This window comes from Lepisosteus oculatus, chromosome 15 (genome assembly GCF_040954835.1).
Source record: "Lepisosteus oculatus isolate fLepOcu1 chromosome 15, fLepOcu1.hap2, whole genome shotgun sequence".
Classification (NCBI taxonomy): domain Eukaryota; kingdom Metazoa; phylum Chordata; class Actinopteri; order Semionotiformes; family Lepisosteidae; genus Lepisosteus; species Lepisosteus oculatus.
Genome location: NC_090710.1, coordinates 3,711,664 through 3,736,011, shown reverse-complemented (window position 1 = coordinate 3,736,011; position 24,348 = coordinate 3,711,664). Strand labels below are relative to the sequence as shown.

Here is a 24,348-nt window from a genome sequence, read left to right as displayed (position 1 = left end):
TTATTTATAACTACAAAAATGTCAACGTCTGATGTTGTAATTTATACATAAATGCAGGAGATTCTTATTTAAAAAATGAGACAGCAAAGAGCTCCCTGGAATCAAATTTGTATTTCTTGTGACTTCATGAGCACTTATGTTACGAAATGCTTCCCACCACAAGTCACATGCTCAAGCTGATTTCCTGTCTGACTGTCCATTGCTAGTGGCTGTAAATTTCTCTACCCCATGATAGCAGGCGAGGTCCCGTCAGGTTTGGTGTCATCTAGTGTCAAACCAATAGGAGCCTCTTCTTCTTCAATGACCATACTGCCACAGTATCCTGGAACACATGAATCCAGGTGGTTCGGGAGAATGATAATGCAGATGCTGAATATTTCAGGGCCTGAGCACAAAAAGCTAAGTACTTTTGACTAATAGGACTTCACTCTGCAGTTAAGAATAGCAGACCTTCACAATTTACTTTAGTTTCACCATTAAGGTGTTATTTGTGCAGCTTTGTGTTTTACTGCTCTTCTCTGTATTTTTACTACAGCAGAGTAAATATTCCAATATGATCAGCACCGTTAGGTTATGGTTCTTATTATTAAGCTTTTCAAATTCAAATTGAAAGGGCTTCACTGGCCAACATGAATGAAGATTTACGGCATTAAATCACTCAAATTCACCATGACCTATTGAAACATTTGCAACAATAAATTTGTTCCTCAGGCTGAGACTGCAGCTCTGCTGAGTGTCTTACCCCTCCCCCAGAAGGATACCCGGCAGGTTTTCTGAATCTGGCAGCTGTGGGAATTCTGAGATTAGAAGATTGTTTGTCTCGCTGTGAGAGCGAAGCCAGTATACAAGTTAATGCTATGCTTCAGAAACATTAATCGGTATCAGAATACGGCCAGATTCCAGATCATGAAATACTTTACAAATCAAGCTTCCGACTATTGTCATTATAATATCAATATAATCACTATAGCAACAATGTTTCGAGCTTCCTTTTGCACTCAAAGTCTCTCTTCCCCTGCAGAACCTCATACTGTACTGCAGGACTAGTGTTTCAGGAATCGCCAGTGCTTGCAGACAGACTCACCCTTCTTCCTCCAGAAGTTCTCACTGTAGTACACCATGCACTTGATGACCGAGCCGGTGGGCACACGGTGGATGAGCTGGTTTCTCAAAGGCGGCAGAGGCGGGTTGAAGTGCATCTTTAGATTCAGCCCTGGCGCCGTGGCAATGATGGCGTATTTGGCCTGCGAATGGAAGAGGGACGACGTTTTCAATGTCCTCTTAAAAGAGACCTCCTCACATTGCAACCGTTTCCTTATTCTGTGCAGTCGTCTTTTCTTAAAGACTTAGCAAAGAGAGTAGCTTTGGCACAGCAGTGAGACAACTGGGCTGAAACACAAAGAGGGGCAGAGCAAATCGAGACTTAGAGGGCTTGTGTTCCTAACCTGGAGTGTGACTGTGATGCGTGGAACACCAGTCACTTCCATCACTAGAGCTAGGCTCAGTAAAAGTGTGATTAACTTTACAGCTAAGCTTGAGGTTTGTTTTTTCAGCAGGTGGGTAACTTATAACATTTAGAATAATGATCAAAATCTTCTAAGCGAGAACAAAGAATCTCCCCCACAGGGACTTATGTGTTCAAGTTTATTCTGTCACACTAAGACAAAAGGGCCCCATTAAGTCACATATTTGCACCGTGCTGTTTGCACTGTCTGTCTAGACTCTTCAATTAGGGTACCGAATAATTTATTTGACGGCATGCAGCTTAATTGTGCCAGTCTTTTTTACGCTGGAAACTATGACGTGTCAACATACTGCTTTGGGAATCTGTGGCGCAGTGAGATTTACAATGACAAGGGAAAAGAGTCAAGTTGTTCAACCTCATCCTGCCCCACAACTTACAGAGCTGCAGAGAGGTGGGCACTGTTCAGTCTCATCCCACAGGTCTTAGGTTGTTGATTATTTAAGAAGAGCCAGAATTGCCTGAGCTCACAGACTGGAGGAGGGACCCTGCCTTTCTGAAGACCTTTCAGGGCCTGAGAAGCCTGAGAAGAATGGTCTTTAAATCCTGAGAGAGAAGCGCTGATATTTTTTCAGCGGTGTGACTTCTATGTTGTCCAGGTGCGCGGCAGGACTGAAACAGTCAGAAGAAGAATCAAAAGGAACTTCGGTTGATGTACTAAAGCCAGGGGAACCCAGTCCTGGTCCTGGAGACTCACACATCAGCTGGTTTTTGTTTCAGCCCATCCCAATTACACAATCAAACCCTTAATTGACTCGAGAACAGAATTAATAGGAATAAATTCAGCTTCCAGCTCCTACACCTGCTGCAGATTGAAGTTTTAACTATCACACTTCATCGGTAAAGTAAAATGTCCAACTTTTGAGAAGAAGACACAAACTTGCACATATTCCCTGCAGATCCCAGAGCCCCCCGCTCCTCACCTCGTATTTCTCCTGGCCCAGGGTCTCCACCACCACCCTGTCCCCGGACTGGTCGATGCGGCACACCGCCCTCTCCAGCTTCACGCGGTCCCCAAGCCAGTCCTTCAGCCGGTCGCTGATCTGCTGCGAGCCGCCCATGAACTTCCGCTCCTGCCACGGAAAAGCGGGCTTTTATTCCACCAAAAAAAGTCTCCCCAGCAGCCCTGAACCCCAGCTACACTCGCCCGCTGGGGTGCAGGCTCCTCTGCGCAGTGTGACGCTCTTGTCAAGGGCCACAGAAAAGCGGGCTTTTATTTCCCCAAACAGTATCCAGAATTCAAGTTAACGGCAGGGTAGTTTCAGGTTTGTTTGCTTGGGCAAGTGTGTTCATGCTGCTTTGCCATAAGGGGGAACTGTACCACCCTCCTCTCATTCAAGACCATGGTGTTGAGTCAAATCTCTACGTGGCTTATTTGGTGCATTCTTCAATTTGAGACCAAAAGATCTGGATGTTTTAAAATATCTCACATCTACCCAAACAAATTGAATGTAATGCAGGTGCCAGCTGAACTTGAATCTGAGTTATACTTTCCGAGGCGAAAAGCACCTTAGAAGGTGAAAACCCACGTTTGGTGCTGAAATGAAGCCAGAGCTATAAAACTATTTGCCACCAAAATAATTCTAAGGACATCCAGCACAGTGTTTTGGCCTTTTAAATAACTTTTTCCCTCAACATAATTAGCTCTGTTAACAAGAACTATTAGCCAGACACCATAAATTGCTAAAATAACATTGTCAGGTCCAGATGGAGTGCACAAAGAGGCCTAGGTTTCCTTGGCAACCAGATAAGATCAACACCACTGTGCAGCTGAACAAAATAATTCATCACTGTTAGAAATGGATGTTGGTATGCAATATGAAAAGGTAAGCAAATTATTTTGAATGAGGCATTTATAACATGTAAAATACACAAGGTTTTCTACAGCCAGAATGACTGATAAATATGTATCTTTTCTTTGCAAATCTGATCTTTTTGCTGTTGCTCCCAATGTTATCTCTCATCTGACTTGTAGAGTCTGTCATGAAGTGTTTGTGCTAGACTCTTTTGTTAACACAAACAGAAGATCCAGTTTCATGCACCAGTAACGTCTGTCTGAAGTCACACTTCTGTGTCTGGAAAGCTACTGTAATCCAATAAAATGCTATTCTAATTTTAATCACAGGGTTGCCTTTTGAGAGTTATGTATAGTTTACCGTGGTAAATTTCTGTGATATTTTTGCTGTTCATCCGTAATTCACAGTGTATACACACTACTTCTCCATTCTTCAGCCTGATTCCACTCTGTTTTATGACACTTTACTGCGGATTTATCACAATTTGCCACAGTAAACTGATCTAAAGGTAGGCTGGTGAATTGTGGATACAGCTTATGCTCACTGAGAATATTATTCCACATTCTGAAAAACATACATCTGGTTAGACAGAAATGGTTTGAGAGACTGCACCCCAGAGAGGTAGATAATTCTCTCAAGTATTTCACGTGGAGCTCTGATAAGTGGTTTCTTGCATGTAAAACCAGTTTCTAAACAGTCGCTTAAAATTATCTAACATATACTGAGCTCTGGCAGCTCCATCTGGGGTCTGAACTGCAGGAAATGACTCAGAACTCGTAACAAAAACATTCTAATTATGAAAATCTATCCCAATTTGCTCTGTGCTCATGCACATTTGAATTGGAGGTAATGGCTTAACACTTAACATAAAAATTGTTCAAAGCAGGCCTTTGTATTTTTATTCTAAACCAACAAAAACAGCATGCCAGGGTTACATCACAGGTAAAAGTGGAACTTTTTGCAATGCTTCTTCTACAGCTGTTCTGAGAGCCAATGTACTAGCTACAGTTTTAAGACACTGTATAATTCCTAACCAGCGTTCCGAATTTGAAAGCACTCAGAATCAGAAAAGCCGTGACACTCTTCTCTTCAAGAGAAAATCCTGTGAATGAACTGGAAGACGCTACCTCAATTGGATGGTGCCGGAATAAAAGGCAGAACTCCCTCAGCAGGTCAGGAAAAAAAGGACAGAAAGCAATTTTAAAGAAGGCAGTCCTGAACAAGAGCTGTCAACGTGATTCAGGCTGCAACTGGCGTTTTGTTTTGAAGTGGAGAATCTTTCACCCCCACCCCACCGATGAAAGTTTTGAACCCCCCCTCACCTTTTCACCCTCTTTTTCTCTTGCGCTCAACTCCTGCTCACCTGCCCCCCATTGGTGGTGGAGAATATCCTCATCGTGCCCCCGCACTGCTTGACGTACCACAGGAACCACAGGGCTGAGACCTCATGCGGCTCCGAGGTGACGTTCACGTTCACGAAGAGGTTGGCGAACTGCCGGGCGACGCTGGGCCGAGACAGGAAAGGAGATGGTTTACTGGACGTTCGCTCCATCCCTTAGCTCGTCCGCCACTGCTCGCCGACACACAGGTCTCGCCTCTTTCTCTGACAGGCCCGAAAACCAGACACCACCTTCATCCAGAACTACCCAGCAAATGGCACTTTATTTTGGGAAAGGAAAAGTTCTGTAACAAGGAACTAAGACAGAGGTTCCCAGTGACACACCTGATGGGTTTTTACTCCATCTGAGGACTCAGTTAAATAATTGGTCCCTGGATAATAATAAGTGTGGTTTGTGATCTCTTAAATTGTTTTGCTTAAACATGTAAAAGGTTGTCTTTTAATTACTGCATTTAAATCTCCAACCTTTTTGAGGAAAACAAACTTGCAAATCTTCCAGCCAAGTGTCCTGTTGGCTCAATATAGGATTCATTTAGGTAAAGACCTCAGCTGTAATGAAAGCCAGAAGGTGTGGGGGTTCCCAAAATAAGGAGTGGGAACCCTCAGATCTAGAGGTTGTCGTGTTGATACCATGTGTCTGCGTTTTCATGTTGAGCTCAAGACTTAATTTGCATTGACTTTCACAGGAAAAAGTGTAAATGCATATTATCAACCCTATTTAATACCACAGCTTTGAGAAAAATCGTACAGTGTTGAACAATGACACAGGAAACATCTACGGGCACGATCTTTACATACTAGAGGGAGGGGAGCTACTGTATGTCAGCTTGTGTTTGTAGGAGGACACAGTACACAGCTGCACAAACCTGTTCAGTGTCCAATGACGTTATACAGTACATGAGATTATCATGTCTTTGTCATTGTCCCATTTGTTATTTAAAGTGCAAAAGGCTAATTTGACTTCATTTGAAGTGAAGGGAAAAGAATGCACGACTTAGATTAGCATTTGTTATGAAGAATGAGTTATTCACTATTATATTTCCAAATACTTCTTTGACAACCAAGTCATTCTTTTCTGGTTATTACTGAGAATGTAATGTGACATTTTGTTCATATTAACAGGGATTGCCCCGGGAAGAGGTTGTGGTTTCAGGGTTGAATAAATGAGTACTACCGTGTCCAGCACAGCTTGTCAAAGAGTTCCTTCATGGTCATTTTATCCCACTCTTCAGCATGGGGCGCCCTCCAGGGTGCTTCCCGTGGAATCTAGATGCAAAAAACCTGCTATGAGAATACCAGGCAGCCCCATAACCTTTAGTACCACCAAGCACGTTTGCTGTGCGTGATCTTAGGAAACAGGATGACTTACAGTACTGCTGGCTCTGGGTTCTGCAGTATATGTGGGTTTAGTAAAGGAAAATATGCAAAAACCAAGCCAGAACCTATGACATTAGCCTTACTCCCTGTCCTAAAGGCACTTTCCAAGCGTTGCATCAGGGTGTATCCCCTTTTGCTGGATTTAAGAGAGAGACTGTTTTGACAACTTCAGCATCAAGGTTGCTGTTTGTCAGCCCCATAAAAAAGATGTATCCCAAGAATGTCCTAAAGCTCATCTGGTACCCATTAAATGGCCACTGAAATGTAGTGATTTACATTTTGTTGCCTGTACATCCCAGAGCAACGTGAGAGTTTCGTACCTCCTGTCCCATTTTATCCATCGTCCTCCAGAGGTTGTTGTAATCCATCAGGGCGAGGGGGTTCCACATGGGGGGGAAGGGCCCCTTGAAAGGATAGGATTTGCCCTAAAAAAGAAAGAAAAGCCCCCTAAGCACAACTGCCCTTGGGGCTACTGCCCTCTTGGCAACATACAGCACTGAAATGCTTTAGCCCACACAGATAGAAGCACAGATTCCTGTTAGCAGAAAGGCACCACAACCCAGAACAACCCTCTTTGTCTGCACCCTTATGGAAATCTCCTCTTCTTGTGATTTTGGGCAGTGTTTTTGCAGCTTTCCTTTGGTTGTGGTTTTACCCCGTACTGTGTATATCATGCATTTCCTGTGCTAACAGGGACTGAAAGGCAACCCGGCAATGTCATCGAGGGTTCTTGTGGCAAGGTTCAAGACACAATTCGGAAGGACAACATAAAAGGAGTAATAATTGCTTACACTTATATAGCGCTTTTCTGGACACTCCACTCAAAAGTGCTTTGCAGGTAATGGATACTCCCCTCCACCACCACCAGTGTGCAGCCCCACCTGGATGGATGATGCGGCGGCAGCCAGTACCACCAAATACCACCAGTACACTCACCACATACCAGCTATCAGTGGTGAGGAGAACAGAGTGATTAAGCCAGTTCACAGATGGGGACTATAAGGAGGCCATGATTTGTAAGGGCCAATGGGAGATTTGGCCAGGACACCGGGGTTACACTACCACTCTTTTCGAGAAATGCCACACAAAGAGTCAAGACCTCGGTTTAAGGTCTCATCCAAACGATGGCACTTATTTACAGTATAGTCTCCCCATCAGTATACTGGGGCATTAGGACCCACACAGACCACAGGGTGAGCACCCCCTGCTGACCCCACTAACACCTCTTCCAGCAGCAACCTTAGTTTTTCCCGGGAGGTCTCCCAGCCAGGTACTGACATCCTCACATGTGCTGAGCTTCAGTGGGTTGCCAGTAGTAAGTTGTGAGTTGCAGGGTGATATGGCTGCTTGCAAAAAGTTGTGCCCTAAGCAGGAATCAAACCCAGATCTCTGAGATCCGAGAGGCGTGTACCAACCGATCGCACCAACACCCTGCTCGTGATCAAAGTGAGCAGAATGAGATCCAGTAAGACAGGCTTGCAGTGTTTACTGGCTAGTTATCCACTTAGAAAAGCAGGCAGACAGCACAGCTGATGGAGACAATGTTCCTTTGCCTTATCAGATAGCTCTCTAAGGTTTTACAAGGCATTAGCATGACTTCATGATGAGGCCTCTGTTCCCTCTGCTCATTCTTCAAAAACTGTGTTTTTTTAGAATTTACATACAATGTTGCTTTACGCAGTGAAGTTTGTGTAAAAATTGGTCCCAGGCCAAAATTCCTCACATTTGTTTGTGTTTGCGTAACTGTGTAGTGAGCACAGAGTGAGAGCCTGAAAGGACAAGTATTGTGGCTTTTTGAAAGAAATGATCTTCTCTCGTGCCGGAGCAGCTCTGTAATTTTCAGCTGTCTTCTTGCCTCTCCATGAAATGACCCATCAGGATGCGGGCACTGACAGATCGGTCCCCACTGATGGAGCCTGTCAGTGTGCTCCTCGGAAAGGGCTCGGGGCGTGGGAGGGGGTGTTCGGCAAGAGTGCCAAACAGCAGCACAGCAGCCTGCTCAAATGTGGTCTGACTGAGAGCTGGCGAGCGCTGAGAGCATTTCAGTGCATTACGAGTTCTAGCAGCTTCAGCGTGCGCAGCAGGCCTTTCAGGTTGAGGAAGATGTCAGTGTCCAGTGTGAGGATCCTGCTCCATTCATGTGCACATCAGATGAAATGTCAAGTATTAACAAACCTCCCAGTAAGCTCACAACCATTATCAAGCAGATACGAAGGCTTTTGAATGCTAGTAGCAAGTACATAGTATAGCTGTAAGCAGAATATAAGCAGGGATCTTGTTTTTTTTTTTGCACCTAGATTTTGCTCCTGTTTTCTCCATATTTTTCCTCATCCCAATCTCCCTGGTTCTTATAATCACTCACTCCCATTGCTAAGGGTTTTGTGAAACAGTTATTTGGAAATGAAGGACAAATAGGTCATCCGGTGGCTCCTAGAACAGTGGCACCTGCATGCTGCCAATAGGAATGGAGTGACTGATAAGCACGGGCACAGGGCTAGGAAACAGCTCCCTAAAACAGCACAGCTGCAAATGCACGGCTTGATCTCTCAGTACGACTGGATTACACTTAATGTTAACTGCACATGTGAAGTAATCATAACTCTGCCTTCAGTGGCTGTTCGATAAAACCTGTTTTAGCTCCTTCACCAATAAAAGCAACGCCTTGGACTTTGTCCAAGGCCATCATTAACATCTGAAATCCAGAGGTTAAAGGTGGTCAGATAATAGTGCCTCTGTGTAAAGGTGTGCAATATGCCCCATCAGGCAATACTTTTAATACAGCACATCCCAGGAAACACTTTCAAGCAGAACAGATAAAAACTGCAAGGTTGCACCTTCTGCAAGGTTTACTGCCTACAGTAAAATAGCTATCTGTTACATAATAATTATATATACTATTATACAATACAAACTATACATACAGTGCCTTGCGAAAGTATTCGGCCCCCTTGAACTTTTCAACCTTTTGCCACATTTCAGGCTTCAAACATAAAGATATAATTTTTTTATTTTATGTGAAGAATCACCAACAAGTGGGACACAATTGTGAAGTGGAACGAAATCTATTGGATTTTTGAAACTTTTTTAACTAATAAAAAAATGAAAAGTGGGGCGTGCAAAATTATTCGGCCCCCTTGCGTTAATACTTTGTAGAGCCACCTTTTGCTGCGATTACAGCTGCAAGTCGCTTGGGGTATGTCTCTATCAGTTTTGCACATCGAGAGACTGAAATTCTTGCCCATTCTTCCTTGCAAAACAGCTCGAGCTCAGTGAGGTTGGATGGAGAGCGTTTGTGAACAGCAGTTTTTAGCTCTTTCCACAGATTCTCGATTGGATTCAGGTCTGGACTTTGACTTGGCCATTCAAACACCTGGATACGTTTATTTGTGAACCATTCCTTTGTAGATTTTGCTGTATGTTTGGGATCATTGTCTTGTTGGAAGATAAATCTCCGTCCCAGTTTCAGGTCTTTTGCAGACTCCAACAGGTTTTCATCCAGAATGGTCCTGTATTTGGCTGCATCCATCTTCCCCTCAATTTTAACCATCTTCCCTGTCCCTGCTGAAGAAAAGCAGGCCCAAACCATGATGCTGCCACCACCATGTTTGACAGTGGGGATGGTGTGTTGAGCGTGATGAGCTGTGTTGCTTTTACGCCAAACATATCGTTTTGCATTGTGGCCAAAAAGTTCGATTTTGGTTTCATCTGACCAGAGCACCTTCTTCCACATGTTTGGGGTGTCTCCCAGGTGGCTTGTGGCAAACTTTAGACGAGACTTTTTATGGATATCTTTGAGAAATGGCTTTCTTCTTGCCACTCTTCCATAAAGGCCAGATTTGTGCAGTGTAAGACTGATTGTTGTCCTATGGACAGACTCTCCCACCTCAGCTGTAGTTCTCTGCAGTTCATCCAGAGTGATCATGGGCCTCTTGGCTGCATCTCTGATCAGTCTTCTCCTTGTCTGAGCTGAAAGTTTAGAGGGACGGCCAGGTCTTGGTAGATTTGCAGTGGTCTGATACTCCTTCCATTTCAAGATGATCGCTTGCACAGTGCTCCTTGGGATGTTTGAAGCTTGGGAAATCTTTTTGTATCCAAATCCGGCTTTAAACTTCTCCACAACAGTATTACGGACCTGCCTGGTGTGTTCCTTGGTCTTCATGATGCTCTCTGCGCTTTCAACAGAACCTTGAGACTATCACAGAGCAGGTGCATTTATACAGAGACTTGATTACACACAGGTGGATTCTATTTATCACCATCAGTCATTTAGGACAACATTGGATCATTCAGAGATCCTCGCTGAACTTCTGGAGTGAGTTTGCTGCACTGAAAGTAAAGGGGCCGAATAATTTTGCACGCCCCACTTTTCATTTTTTTATTAGTTAAAAAAGTTTCAAAAATCCAATAGATTTCGTTCCACTTCACAATTGTGTCCCACTTGTTGGTGATTCTTCACATAAAATAAAAAATTTATATCTTTATGTTTGAAGCCTGAAATGTGGCAAAAGGTTGAAAAGTTCAAGGGGGCCGAATACTTTCGCAAGGCACTGTATATGGTATACTATATACAATATAATATATGGATATATAACTATATACAGAACGAAAATGACTCTCCATACTGTGTGGACATGATAGAAAAGTGGAGTAATTTAAATTCATTCAAATAAATGTGCTTTCCAACAAAACAAATGCTGGTACTGTAGCTATTTTCTAAGTTGACTTCAGCAATAAAGATGCTTTGCTTAAGAATGCATTAAAGGGGGATCTTAAAGCACAATCCTCTTTAAACTCCGGATACTCATGGCCTAAGGCACATTGCCATCAAAACATGACAATTAACAGTACAATTAACAAAGAATTACAGGTGAAGAAGCTCAAACACCTTGTGTACTAAGGTATGAAAGATTCCAAAAAGACAAACAAATTGATCTGATTCACTGGAGCTCAGGGTCCCATGCATACAGAAATTGCACCGTTTTTCACAATACTGTGAAGGGTTGCACATAACCCTGACCTCACACCCTGGCAGACTGAATTAAATTAAACTTTCTGAACATTATCATGGTATAAGAATTTGTTACTTCTGTTGGTTAGTACTTCCAAAAAGAATGCCGCTAAGTTAGTTTGTTGATGGCACCTTGCGTTTGGGTACATTAAAAAAATTGCAAAGTGGCCATCTGCATTAACACCATGTGTGGTGTAAATACGAAGTCTTTTATGATAGTCATACTGAACTCAGTGGTGTAACTAAACTCCTGGTAAGTCTAGTAATCCAAAGATCTACTGTATCTGACATGTGTGATTTAATTATGTAAGTAAAAATGGAAGAAATAAAGCCTGAGTAAAACTTCCACCTGCAACTCACAAACTCTAAATCTTGCACCTAATGATATTATACCTTCAAATGTCTCAAAAAAGAAACATAAATTGGTGATCATTTTAAGGGTTAGGATTGTTTTAGAACTGCAAGATATAACTGTGTGGAATACCAATGAGTTAGCACAATCTGAACAGAAGCTATCTGATACATCTCTGTCCTGAATAATACTACCCTGTTAATATTTACCCTGGAATATAGATCACCTGGAATTCCATGAGAAGCTGGCAAACCGCATAATAAAAGTTAATTTATAACTGATCTTGTGTATGTAGGCATCTATCGTACTCAATATTTGATCAGGCTTTTCCACAATGCCTAGTTTCACAATGTGACATTTTATTTTATAAGCATAAAGTTTAAGATATAAAAATGTCAATAGAATGGACTGATAAAAATGAAAAGTGACAGGCTCTTTATTTGTTGCATGCTTTATGTTCAATCAGTTGTATGCAACTTCATATGAGTGTCACAACAACTAGCCTAAGTACAAACCGCTGCTAATCAGATGGCAAACACGTTATGCAACCTATGGTACATATGAAACAGGTAAGGGTTATTCATTTGTAGTAGTACCAATTGATATTACTAATACTGTACCAATTGATTTAATTGATCAATTGATCCAAGAATCTAATTGATCCAAGAATCTCATCCAGAGTATTGGCTTCAAAACCATGACTGGGTAACTTGTTCCATACAACCATAACCATTTGCGTAGAAAAGTGCCTCCTGTTCTCAGTTTTAAATGCACTTCCATGTAGTTATCATTTGTGCCCCCTGGTTCGTGTTTCATTATTCATTCTAAAGTCCACTGCGTTTATTTGGCAATGCATCCTAGTTTGCTAACTATACCAGAATCTAGAGCAAGTTAAAAGTATAACATAGAAAGGGCAGTGGTCCTAGCACACATTCCTGTGGTACTCCACTAAATACATCACCCAAAACTGTGCATTTACTCTTTATCTGCACTTTTTGTTTACAGCCCTTAGACACCCGTAGAAAGAGTATGAATTAGATTGTAATATTACAAAACACAGAGTTCAGTGCACGTCATAAGTATTGATGTATTAAAAAAGTTGAATTCTTAGTAAAAGTAGGGTGAATCTTAATTCATACAGGCTACTCCAGAGGGTCTACATTGTATCCATTCCTGGAATGCAAAACTATCCAATTGTGGCAATCCAGATTCTGAGTCATCTAAAAACAATTAATATCCACTTTTAAAACACTGAAGACAACACAAGTTTCCCTAGAAAAGGGTATTTGATTGTCTAAACTGTGCATCCATGTACAGCTGAACAAGCCACCGAATGAGAGATGAGGCTTCAGCAACATGACTGTTACTCTAGGAAACACTATCTGTTCATCTTACTCAACTCTGTACGTGCAGGGACAAGCAAAGGACAGCAAATTCTTGCGTAAATGTACAGATAAATGAGGTTGTATAAAAGAGCCATTAAACTTTAAACTGTCATATAATATATGTTGCAGCTGTCAGAAATAGCAGTGAAGGCTAGCCCGATAGGATTTATGCTGAATCCTTAATAACACTGATTCACTCAATAGTAACTTCATATAGCTACTACAGTAATAACAAAGGCATGCTGCACTGAGACAGAAAGCCCCAATAAATTGCTGAATAATGGGCCTCTTCAGCAGAAAGTCATGTAATATGCTAAACACAGCAGGTACAAACCATTGAGAAAGTTTATATCTGTAAGGTCAATTTCCAGCAATCCATGATTCATAGCAAATGCTGAACACGACACAAAATAGATAATGTAATGTATTCATTATAGTAACAATATATTATGAAATACAGTAGAAAATGATAAACCTAAAACAGAATTGATAAGCAAGTCCACAATGCATTTACTCTGAAAAATAAGGCACACTTTAAAACATTTCAAACCACAGCATGGAAATTGTTAAGCCATTCATTTAAGTGCTAACTTCCTAAAATGTAGGTAGCAGTGAGCAGTGCTCAGCATTCAAGACTTGAAACTGGACGTTGAGAGGTACGAATCACAGGTGGGGTAAACCTGTTGTACCCTCAGACAAAAATCTAATCCTTTAAATACCGTTCTGTAATTAAAGGGCATATGTGTAATTTGCTTTGGATCAAAGTGTCTGCTAAATAAATTAAAAACAATAACTTCCCTCCTCTCGTGATCCAAGATTTTCATAGGTATTCAAATATTTGTCAGCATTAATTATCCACACATCCATTTAGAATAACAGCTGAGCCCAAACCACGTCACAGTGAACCTGGCAGGCAACGGGCACAAGACAGGACTCACACTGAATGGGATGCCAGTCCATTGCAGGGCACACACTGACATACCCATTCACTCACACATGCTTACAGGTGACAATTAACAATGGCTTAAAATTGTTTTCATGGCCAACCATGGAGACATACTACAAATGGTCTTCTAAACATAATCAAATGAAATCTATCATGTGGGTGGGTACCTGCAGGACTTCATACATTAAAGGACAAAATACTTCTCTGCTCGTCAGAAATATACATGTTGTACGAGCTGTACGTCATGTATCCTGAGTGCTATCTGGCTGGGGGATGTGGATTTTACTGTAGCTATAATACCTCGCTTTGCCCCACCTGCTCAGAGGCTACCTGTACATCTCCACACCCGAGCCAGACCAGGCCTCATCCAGGAACCCAGGCGCCAGCAAATCCCTGACTCCTGATGAGTCCAGGGAAGCTTTCAGGACCTGGTGCACTGGAGGGGTCATGGAGCTGAGGAACGGCCCTGGGTTCCTGCCAGAAAGCTTCACACGCCATGACTGACACATGCATTTCGCTCCAGGTAGCTGAGAACACCATGTCCACACCCAGCCCATTGCATGAGGCACACACTGTAATACCTGGGTGAATGTTGGCTCACACCTCTGTGTCTTCATGCGGTCTGATACAGTCACTGAGGCTGTCTGCACATGGTTTGGGCGGTTGTCAGTACACCCTGCCTCTAACTAGCTAGAAATTACCTTATTACATCTGTAGTGTTTACTCTACATCCCGACTACTCCTGCTCTAGTGCTCTGTCATTGTGGGTTTTCACCCTGAGAGTCCTGTTAGCTTTGCTGTGCTCTGCTGCGCTACGCTTCTGCTTTGCTTGCTTTGCCTTGTCAGCTCAGTGCAAACTGACCTCCTTCTTTGTCTCCTGACCGTGATCCTAGATCTTCTCTGGCTTTGTCTGCTTTGAGATTTTCCTGCTTCGAACCTCGCCTGTCTGACTTCATGCTTTTGGAGACTCCTTGGGTTCTGAAGAGTGATCTGCACCTTGACTTGGCTCGCTGTGCACCACCCTGCGCCTGGATTCAAGCACCAGCCAGGAAATCATCACACTCTCCCTGGGGGCTGGTTTCTATAGTTGCACAGAATACATTGGCAGAAGCAGAAAAAAACATCTGATTTTCTTGAATATAATGTCAGTGAAGCCCCAGTTCACTGCAATAACATCCAAAGGATACAGTAACTCCCAAAACACTCAACTCCATAGTCATAGCAGTGTGGAGCAGCTGTTAGGACTATGGCTGTCAGACTAAAAAGTCATTGGTTCTAGTCCAAAATGAGAGGCTGTGGTTGTGCCCTCGAGCAAGGTACAAACTGTTTCAGCAATCAATCTACTGTATAAATGGGTCTCCAGGTCATCACTCTTAATGCCAAGTCATTCTCACTTGTAAAATAAAGGAACAAATGCAGAAAAAAACAGTTCAAGTACAATGCAAAGCGCAACCAGTGAAGAATCATTTGCTTGATTGCTTATAAAGCAGAATTTCAGATTCCTTATCATATTTAGTTACACCGCAACCAAGTCCAGTTATTATTGCGTTAGTTTGATTTTCTGTCAACAAATTTTCATTCCTTAAATCTTGTTTGGTAAATTAAAACACTCAGTTATAGTTAACGTTAAAAATCGATATTATGGGTCTAGGTGAAGACTGTGATACAGTTACTGTAGATCACACTTGGTTTTATTAACTGGCAGAAATGGTCTTTAACATTGCTCATGTAAAACCTGCGACAACAGGTCAGATTTTTATCTTCAATTTATCACTTGCTAAATTACCCCTCTTTCCCTGGATTTTGTGTGATTAGTGTATATTGACACATCAGTGTTGTTCTGTTAGGATTGAAAACTGCAAAACAGCACAATTCTTTACTGTTTGGATAAATGACATTTAATTTGGGAAAAATGTCTACAGGAAGATAATTTGGAGAAAAATTATTATGTCTAGGCCTAAGAAATAGATTCTTCCAATCTATTGGCGGTGAGTGACTGTGCAAGGAGAATTGTATTTAATCAGGGGAATCAAATGTTCACACATTATCATTGAACAATTCTGTGATGTTCCCATGACAACTTGAAGGAATCAAGGAAACAAGTGGAGAAGACAATAGCTATACTCTGTTTAGCACCTTTGCAAGGATAAAATCAGAGGAGTTACAGAGGCAAAGCTGGAATCTTTTTTATAAAGCAACTGGGTTCCTTCAAACCCCTCCTTTTTGTTGACTTAATGACTTAGAGGAGGATAACATTCAAATGAGCAACTTCTACCTGTTCAAGTTGTATGGGCTGCAAGACAGTGTTTGCTGATCCTGAAAACTGGGTCTATCTTTCTGGATTAGTATTAAAGAAAAGCCGATTATCTGGAGCTTGTGTTGGATGTTAACTCCAATTACTCCAAACCTGATAGTGATATAGGAACAAGTATTAGGTTTATTCCATGCTGAAAAGAGAAGAGAGGAAACACAGCGTTTCGGCTGTGGAACCTTCTTCAGGTGTGAAGGCTCCATGCTGAAGAAGGCTCCATAGCCGAAACATTGTGTTTTCTTTCTTCTCTTTTCAGCATGGAATAAACCTTTACTTGTTCCTTTGCAGCCTATGCATGCTGACACAGCTACCTACTTGAACTAATAGTGATATACTGTAGGTAACTGCTAATTCCTGTATTTACTATTTACTATGATACTGAAAGACAACCTTTCCAACTGGATGCTTCACATTCACAATGCTAATTATCTAGACAGCCACATGCTCTCAAACCACTACAAAGCATCTGACCTCCTTTAGTGAAATTAAGGCTATATTTTAACACACCTTTCTTATAAAGGTTTTAAAAACAATACAATGAGCACTTTTTAATAACCAACAAAAACAACTTTCTTTGGAGCTGTAGTCAGTAAACAGTCAGACACTATTCCTGTTTAAAAATGTTTTAAATAGCATTTTGTAGCAGGGATTACATGACTTTTTCCAACAGATTTCCACTGGAAAAAACATATATCTTCAACAAAGTAACCAAAAACTGCTTTGAATGACTGGTGACACAAGAGATCAGTAAAGATTGCTTTGAAACCTAATAAAATATAAAAAATGCACCATGGAAATCCAGAAACAAAAATGGAAGAACTCCCCACTAAGGTAGTAAAGCAGGTCTGAAGGCAGAAAAAGGTGCTTTTATCTTAGATTCACTAAATTACATCTCTAGAAGTCAAGCACCAGAAATGCTTGAAAAAACATTTATTAACAAGTTTTGGGATGTCCTATCGCAGCTTTAACACCTTTTTTGAAAGTAAATAAAAAAGTACACATAATCTGAAATTAACTGAAGTGAAAACTGAACTGAAGAGGAAAACTGGCTGAGGTATGAGAGAAAGTTATTTGCCCAGGAAAACACCCCTTTTGACAGACTCTCTAAGGACTGAATAGTCTTATCACACCTGGCATTAAGAATCACTTGATTAGGCCTGATTTCATAGCAGAAACCTGTTTGGAGAGATCTCCAGGCAGGAGGAAGAGTCAGAGTCTGCCCCTTCCTTTCCAAATTCCATGCGCCAGTTCTAGACCACGCCCTGGTACTCCGAGAATATTGTGACTCCCTCCTGACTGACCTCTGCCCAGTGCTATTTGCCCACTCCAACCACAGCTCCGCCGCTCAGCTTGTCTTTTCTCTTCCTCGCGCTGCTCCATTATGCCAGGCCCTTCCCTGGCTCCCTATTGCCGCACACCTCCAATTCAAAACCCTAGATCTACCGCTGTGTCAGCGCCTCTGCTCCTGCCTCTCCTCGGTCTCCCTGCACCCTTGCTCGCCCTCTCCTCCTCCTCTTCAGACACTCTTCTCCTCGGGGGTGGCAGGAGCTACCCCAGAAACCAGAACTGCTCAGTCTCAGACCAAACTTCAGCGGCTGGTCAGGCCCCACCTGTCATCTCTCAGCTCTCAGCCAGCTCCTTCAGTAACTGCACTTCCAGCATCAATGTCCCTGCATTATTTTACCTTTACTAATGAACTACCCTGCTCCTTCTTCTCTGCAGTCTCTTGCCTCGCCCTGCACCCCCTCTTCAGCCAGACTGCCTGTACCCCCTCCACCCTCAGGGAAGGAGTGAACTAACCCAGAAATCAGACCTTCACGGTCCCTAACCGTACGCACTGCCTGGTCAGGACTCACCTGCGACCTCTCGGTTCCTAATTGCATCCTTCAATAAAAGTTACCCTTTTAATTCTAAAACTGGTAATGTAATTCACTAATTGTACAGGAGAAATAACTACACAATGCTTATGTTAGTGCTTTAAATCAATACTATTTCAGTACTAATTTAGTTCCATGTGAGGCAGTTTCAGGTGTGTACTAGCCTCCTTGCCAATTTATTAAGTCTTGTTTTTGTTTTATTGTGCTTTTCATTGATTGCTTTTCCTGTTCTTAAAACACCATGTAAACTTTGCACATATTGTAAGTTGCTCTGGATAAGGGCCTCTTCTAAGCTAATAAATAATACTAATAGACAGAGCTTCAAGATGAGGAAGTTATCATTTGCAGTGCCAGAATGAATCCACAGAGCCTTCCTTGACAATTGGGAGCATTGTGTGTTTGGGAGCAGGAGGCATTTGCCTTATTAAATGTATAAATCACAGTCAATTCTTAAAACAATGTGCAGCAATAGTAAGGAAAGATCCACACTCAACAGTTGTTTTTCATGTTGATCCAATCTGTTACAATCAATCTACTGAAGCAATTCATAAGAATTTAATGGAGTTTCCAAGTGCCTATCTTTATTACTGTATTTAATCTAAATGATGCACTGGAGAGGTTTAATATTCACACTTTTCCACTTTAGTAACACCCCCATTTATATAGCAGGACTCAAAACATTGAGCTCCTCTTTGGATTTTCATTTAAGATAAGCTATGAAGTATCCTGTTCTTTATATTCCTTAGGCATAATTTCTGACTGACCAAATATATTTGTTGTCCTCCACTTGTAAGAAATACTGGCATGTTATACTGTCGAAATGCCCCTTGACCACTTTTACAAATAGGTTTTTCAAGAACCTGGGAGCTGCATCACTACATCCCAGGTCACATGTCAAGCAAAGCTGATGGAAATGAATTTCTCTAATTCATAAAAGCCCACAGGCTTGAAAGTTCTGAATAAATGTCTTAATTTTATTTCCACAACAAATTCACAATGATAACCTAGATCAACGCACTCTGATTTCATGTGCTACAAAAGTCTATTTGACAGCAAAGAAGCTGTGCTAAGAAAATACTATGCTTCACAGCTGTCAATCTGCAAATTATGCTACTCAATGGAAGCTCTGTGATGGAGAAAGGAAAAAGATTCAGTTGGTTTATTTAATACTTTATTTTTAGAGGTGCCAGCTAATCAAGATTATTCTTTACATTTAAGAGGAGAGTTCAATTGTTTAGGCTAGATGACAGTAAATGACTAAGAAAGTAAAGTTAAATGTTTGCATATTTCAGCACACTTGAAGAAACGAATATAGGTTTGTTAAACATAAAGACCGTGCGGTTTGTACTCCATGTTTTGAGACATCAGGTGTCCAATTAAATTTTCAGACAAAGAATGAGGATCCCTTCATAGATGAGGAAGACAAGGCCGATTCAATTAAATGGGCCATACTGAGGTGCTGAAAGCAAAGCAGTGTCTTTACTAATGCCTTTTCCAGACCCAGTAACAGAACAGGCGAACCTGACAGATTTTTAAGTGAATGAGTGGAGAGGATTTTGAAATGCATCTTGTTGAATTACAAAGCTCAGGCTTATGGGCCTCAAAACTGAGGGATCTGTGACACCACTTGAGGTTACTGGGGAGATCACGGACTCTTTATTGTAAGCTGTTGGAAGTCCTAGCCTCTGAAATTGAGACGGTTTGAAGAAAGTGGCATTTTCACAGCTCCAGACATTTGAATCTACATATCTCTGTGAACAGATATTTTCATATACAAAGTCAGTTCTTTATCCTTCTTGGATAAAGGGTTACTGACTGAACACTCAGAGGCTTGGGTGCAGCTCACAGTACCAAACTATGAGTCTGGGATCGAGGCAAGCAAGGGCAAGGAAATTAACAAAGTATAAATGGCATGCAGATCATCAAATAGAATTTAATAAATTAATTCTGGGCACATGACTTCTGAATAGAATGCTGCCCTCTGACCTAGAGCCTGGAGACATCTCATTTATACAGCTGTTAATACAGTACAATTAACCAGAATTTTTCCATCCTACAGGATGATCCCTCCATTGGGGCCCTCTTTTCTGATCGCCCTATCATCTCATATCGCCGACCACCTAATCTGCGTAACCTCCTTGTTCACAGCTCCCTTGACCGCCCTCAACAACCATCCACACCAGGCACTTTCCCTTGCAACAGAGCTCGCTGTATCACCTGCAAGTACACAGCCACCACCACAGTCATTCAAGGCCCCTCAGGACAATTCCGGATCACCCAGACAGCATCTTGTACCTCCAGCAACCTTATTTACTGTATCTCTTGCAGTAAATGCCCAGCCATCTACATTGGAGAAACAGGAAGGAGACTCGGAGACCGCTTCAGAGAACACGTCAGGGCTGTGAAGATTAAAGATCTCTCCAAGCCCATTGTTTCCCATTTCACCTCTGACGGCCACGACCACACTAATCTCTCCGTCTGTGTTCTCAAAGACGGTTTTCCGAACTCATACATCAGAAAGACCACCGAAACTAAAATTATTCTGCAGTTAGGATCACACATTCTCCCTTCCCTTAACGACAGATTACTGTTCTTTTAAATTTTCTCCATTCATTGGAAGTTTCATTTCACACCTCTCTGCACCCATTCTGACTTCACACCTCTTGATTGGCCTCTCTTTCTGTCCCCTGCTCCCGCCTCTCACTCCTCCTCCCTCCCAACCTTTGTTCTCCCGCTACTTTACCTTTGCCTACTGCCCTGTCTCTCTCACACCTGAAGAAGGCTCCACGGCCGAAACGTTGTGTTCTCTTTCTTCTTTTTTTCAGCATGGAATAAACCTATTACTTGTTCCTTTGCAGCCTACGCATGCTGACGCAGCTACCCACCTGTTAATACAGTATATACATAGAAAACTGTGCTTGCTCAGTTGAACTTGTTCAACGGTATAAGAGCAGGATCCCACCCAGAATCTGACCTCATGGCATTCCAGTTACAGGTTCAGAGCCCTGACCACTACAGGTATACATAGACCCATACGCATAAGCTGACAAGACCTAATTAAAATGATAATTTTCTTAAAAAAAACATAGATCCCAAAGTTTCAAATAGCACACTCAACAAAAACATACACAACCTCCAATATCTCTATTATCTAAATACATACAGTATACAGTATACAATCATGTAACCTGAAGGGCAAACACTTTTAATGGTTTCCAAACAAGTTTTAATGACATGAAATACTACATTTGAGCCCAATTGGTGGTAGATGCAAAGAACTGTGTGGATCTTTTAGTAAGGAGCATTCATCTGCTTAATGCCAAGGACACTAACTGAGCCCTCACAAAAAGAATCTGTGTCATCCTGTTACCACACCTGTAGAAAATCATTGTACTTTTCATAAAGAGAGTAATATCTATTTAAAAAATATTGACCAGACCCAAAATGTATTTTTTGTTTTGTAAACCTGATTTGTTTCCATCGAGTCATAATCAAAGGGCAGCACTCATGGAAATAACTGCGCTTACAGTAAGCAATATCACACTAAGTTAGGAGCACATGTATGGAGATAACAAAATATAGACTGTATATATACTGTCAGGAATGATCCACTGAGGAAACGGGGAGATGGACCATATGCGGTACCTAAGGGGGATAGACAGCAGGCAAAGACCGAGTCGAGTTCTGAGGGTCGCAGAAAAAGGCAGGAGAGAAGGTTTCCAATCCAGAATAGAGCAAGACTAAAGTCGTAGTCAAAAAGGCAGTTCCATGAGTCAAAAGGTGAAGGTCAACGAGTAGGCTTCCAAATCCAAATGGGCAAGACAGTAGACGAAATCAAAGGTGAGTTCTGTGGCTAGTAACAAAGAGCAAGAAGGAAAACAGAATCTAAGGCAAGGTAGGTGAACAAACAAACAACCACTACCAGGGCCTTCTGGAGGGTTTAAGTATTGTGCAAGGGAGGAGGTCCACTGATTGATGGAGTGTTGTGGTTGGCTGATTGGCAGGAGTGGTGTAGTTTAGCAGAAGTGCTCAGGGCTGGAGTGTGATTAGTGCGAGTGCGCTTCCATGTGAGAAAGTGGTGGTGAGAAGGCATGACATATACGTAGTGGAAGGGTATTGTTCCTGCCAAGGGTAGGGTTAGGAGCTTGCTTATGTTAAGCTAAAAAATAATTTGTTTTACAAATTCTGAAGAAGAATCGCTCAAAAGGTGTTTGGAAAAAACATCTCAGGATGTCGTTTTAGTTGATATAGCTGCAACATTATCGTCTTTTGTTAAGTAGCAGACACACAAGATGATGAGCAGTAACTTTATCTGAGTAGGATTTGCAAGCTTGAACAGTTTACCTATTAGAACAGAACCTAGAAAAAGAGCAGTGGTATTAGTATAGACCCCTGTACTACAACACTACTGTGATATTTATCATCCCAGTTAGAGCATTTACATCCTAACTGTACTATATGTTTTCTATTAACCAGTTCTCAAACCAAACACATACATTTCCCTAAATACTTACTGACTGCAATATGAGTATGACCATGAGCAGACTGCAGGTTCAGAATACAAATTAGCAAATTGTATTAGACTGCCATCTTGGTTTATACAGGAGAACCACTGTAACACATTTCAGGTTTCAATTTAACTGATTAGTGTTTGAACAATTCCACAATTTGAAGCTTACACTGCAATTTGAGTCCTCTTGATGTTGCCATATTGTAACGCAAGGCAAAATCTGGCACAGACAGGGAAGGACTTTTCTAATGTGTGACTCAGTTGTCACCTACTGTCAGCATCAAGAGAGAAACTAAATGAGCAGTGCTAAACCTAGGATTCTTTACTCACAGCTGTCCAAGAAAAGTAATTTCTTGTAGCATCTCAAGTTAAAACAGCAGTGCACGACTCCTGATCACAGAGTAAAAACATGCACCCTTCAAAAGAGCCTAGGAAGTCATCTCCAAGGAAATTCAATAAGAAGATCTAACAGATAAGGAGTTAAACCTGGTGATGCTTCCCCTTGATTTTACATTAGTGAAGAGGCCAGCAACATTTTCTGCTCTCTCCCTTAACAACGCCAAGCATTAAGAGCAGAAGAAACCATATTATTGTGTTCCTTCAGGCAGAGATGAGCATCTCACAGGGACAGGATGCTCATCTAATTCATACAGAAAAAAGCACAGTGCTCAGCTACAGAGGATTGTTTCCTGCAAAGCACAGCCCTCCTTATCCATTAGAGAGCATTAGGACATCCACTGTGGATCTTGTAAAGCCATGAAGTCATACGGCAAGCTTTCTTATCTCCAAGCTCAACGCATTCAAGGAATCAATCTCTAATCCCTTTTTAAAGTTATGATCAGACCTTAAAGGCCTCATTGCAGCCTGATAATATCTGTGTGTCCCTGCATCATCCATTTCCAGGAGCCAGAGAGGAAGTGCAGTAAAAATGCTTCATCCCAAGCGACCTGCACATCTAGCAGTTGTAGCGGCAAGGCTTATTAAAAATACAGAAATTAAGTTTGCTGCTCCCTTGCCAGTCTCTCTCTCTCTCATCTTAATGGTGCTGGACACAAAGAGAGAGGCCATTCCATTTTGTTCAGATTGAAGGTGTTTTTCTGACTGATACAGTTTCCTGATAAGGAACAACTTCCAAGGCTGAGATTCTCCAGCCACCCTAATAAATGGTCATCTCTGGCACCTTACTGTCTGGGAGATTCCTTGGGATAGTCTCATCCCAAGGTTTACAACCCTAAGGTCAGAATGCATTGTTACTCATCCTCCACCTCGATTAGCCAATCAGGAACTGGAAGGTAGGGTGACCCCACATGGGTCTCGAATGCCCGCAGAACATTCAACCAATAAATGATCATAGTTCCTCCAGATAAAACAGGCAGCACAGGGCCAGAAGGGGGCTTCTCCAGGATATTCTCAGACTCATCTCAGACAATCACGTAACGGCCAGTGTGTCCGAGTGCCAGGACTTTACTTTGTTCTAAAAGTCAAGACCGGAGGTTGCCCGCGCGTCACCAAAGGATCCGCCCGAGGTTAGCCCAGCAGCAAGCCTCGTGAACCGCCGGAACCCCACCGAGAGCGCTCGCCTGATCAACAAATGAACTACGGTCAAAAATGTGGACAGCTGATTCTCAGGATTCAGGACTAGCGCTATATCGGGAACAAACCGGTCTTCTTCCCGTCTAAAGAGTGTGACGTGCTCGGACCCGCAGTCACTTTTCATGTGCACAATCTCTGGTAGTTAAGCCAACACTAACTAGCCGGTCTTCAGAGTGTCACAGCAGGAATCTGTCCTTCCTTCTCCCCCACCTCACACCGAACCAGCCCGAGGATGCCGACTGGACACAGTAACAGCCTGTCGGTGTTCCCTT

The 24,348-nt window shown here is 42.1% G+C and overlaps 1 protein-coding gene across 1 annotated transcript in view; it reads right to left on the bottom strand.

The window, feature by feature from the left end:
• Positions 1 to 24,348, bottom strand: part of mao (monoamine oxidase) — a 57,175-nt gene that overhangs the window by 9,061 nt on the left and 23,766 nt on the right. The window contains exons 4-9 of the mRNA XM_069178907.1: positions 6,415 to 6,519; positions 5,892 to 5,983; positions 4,682 to 4,823; positions 2,446 to 2,595; positions 1,085 to 1,244; positions 226 to 322 (exon numbers count right to left, since the gene is read on the bottom strand). Coding sequence (XP_069035008.1) covers positions 226 to 322; positions 1,085 to 1,244; positions 2,446 to 2,595; positions 4,682 to 4,823; positions 5,892 to 5,983; positions 6,415 to 6,519 — 746 coding nt within the window. The remainder of the gene's footprint in view (positions 1 to 225; positions 323 to 1,084; positions 1,245 to 2,445; positions 2,596 to 4,681; positions 4,824 to 5,891; positions 5,984 to 6,414; positions 6,520 to 24,348) is intronic.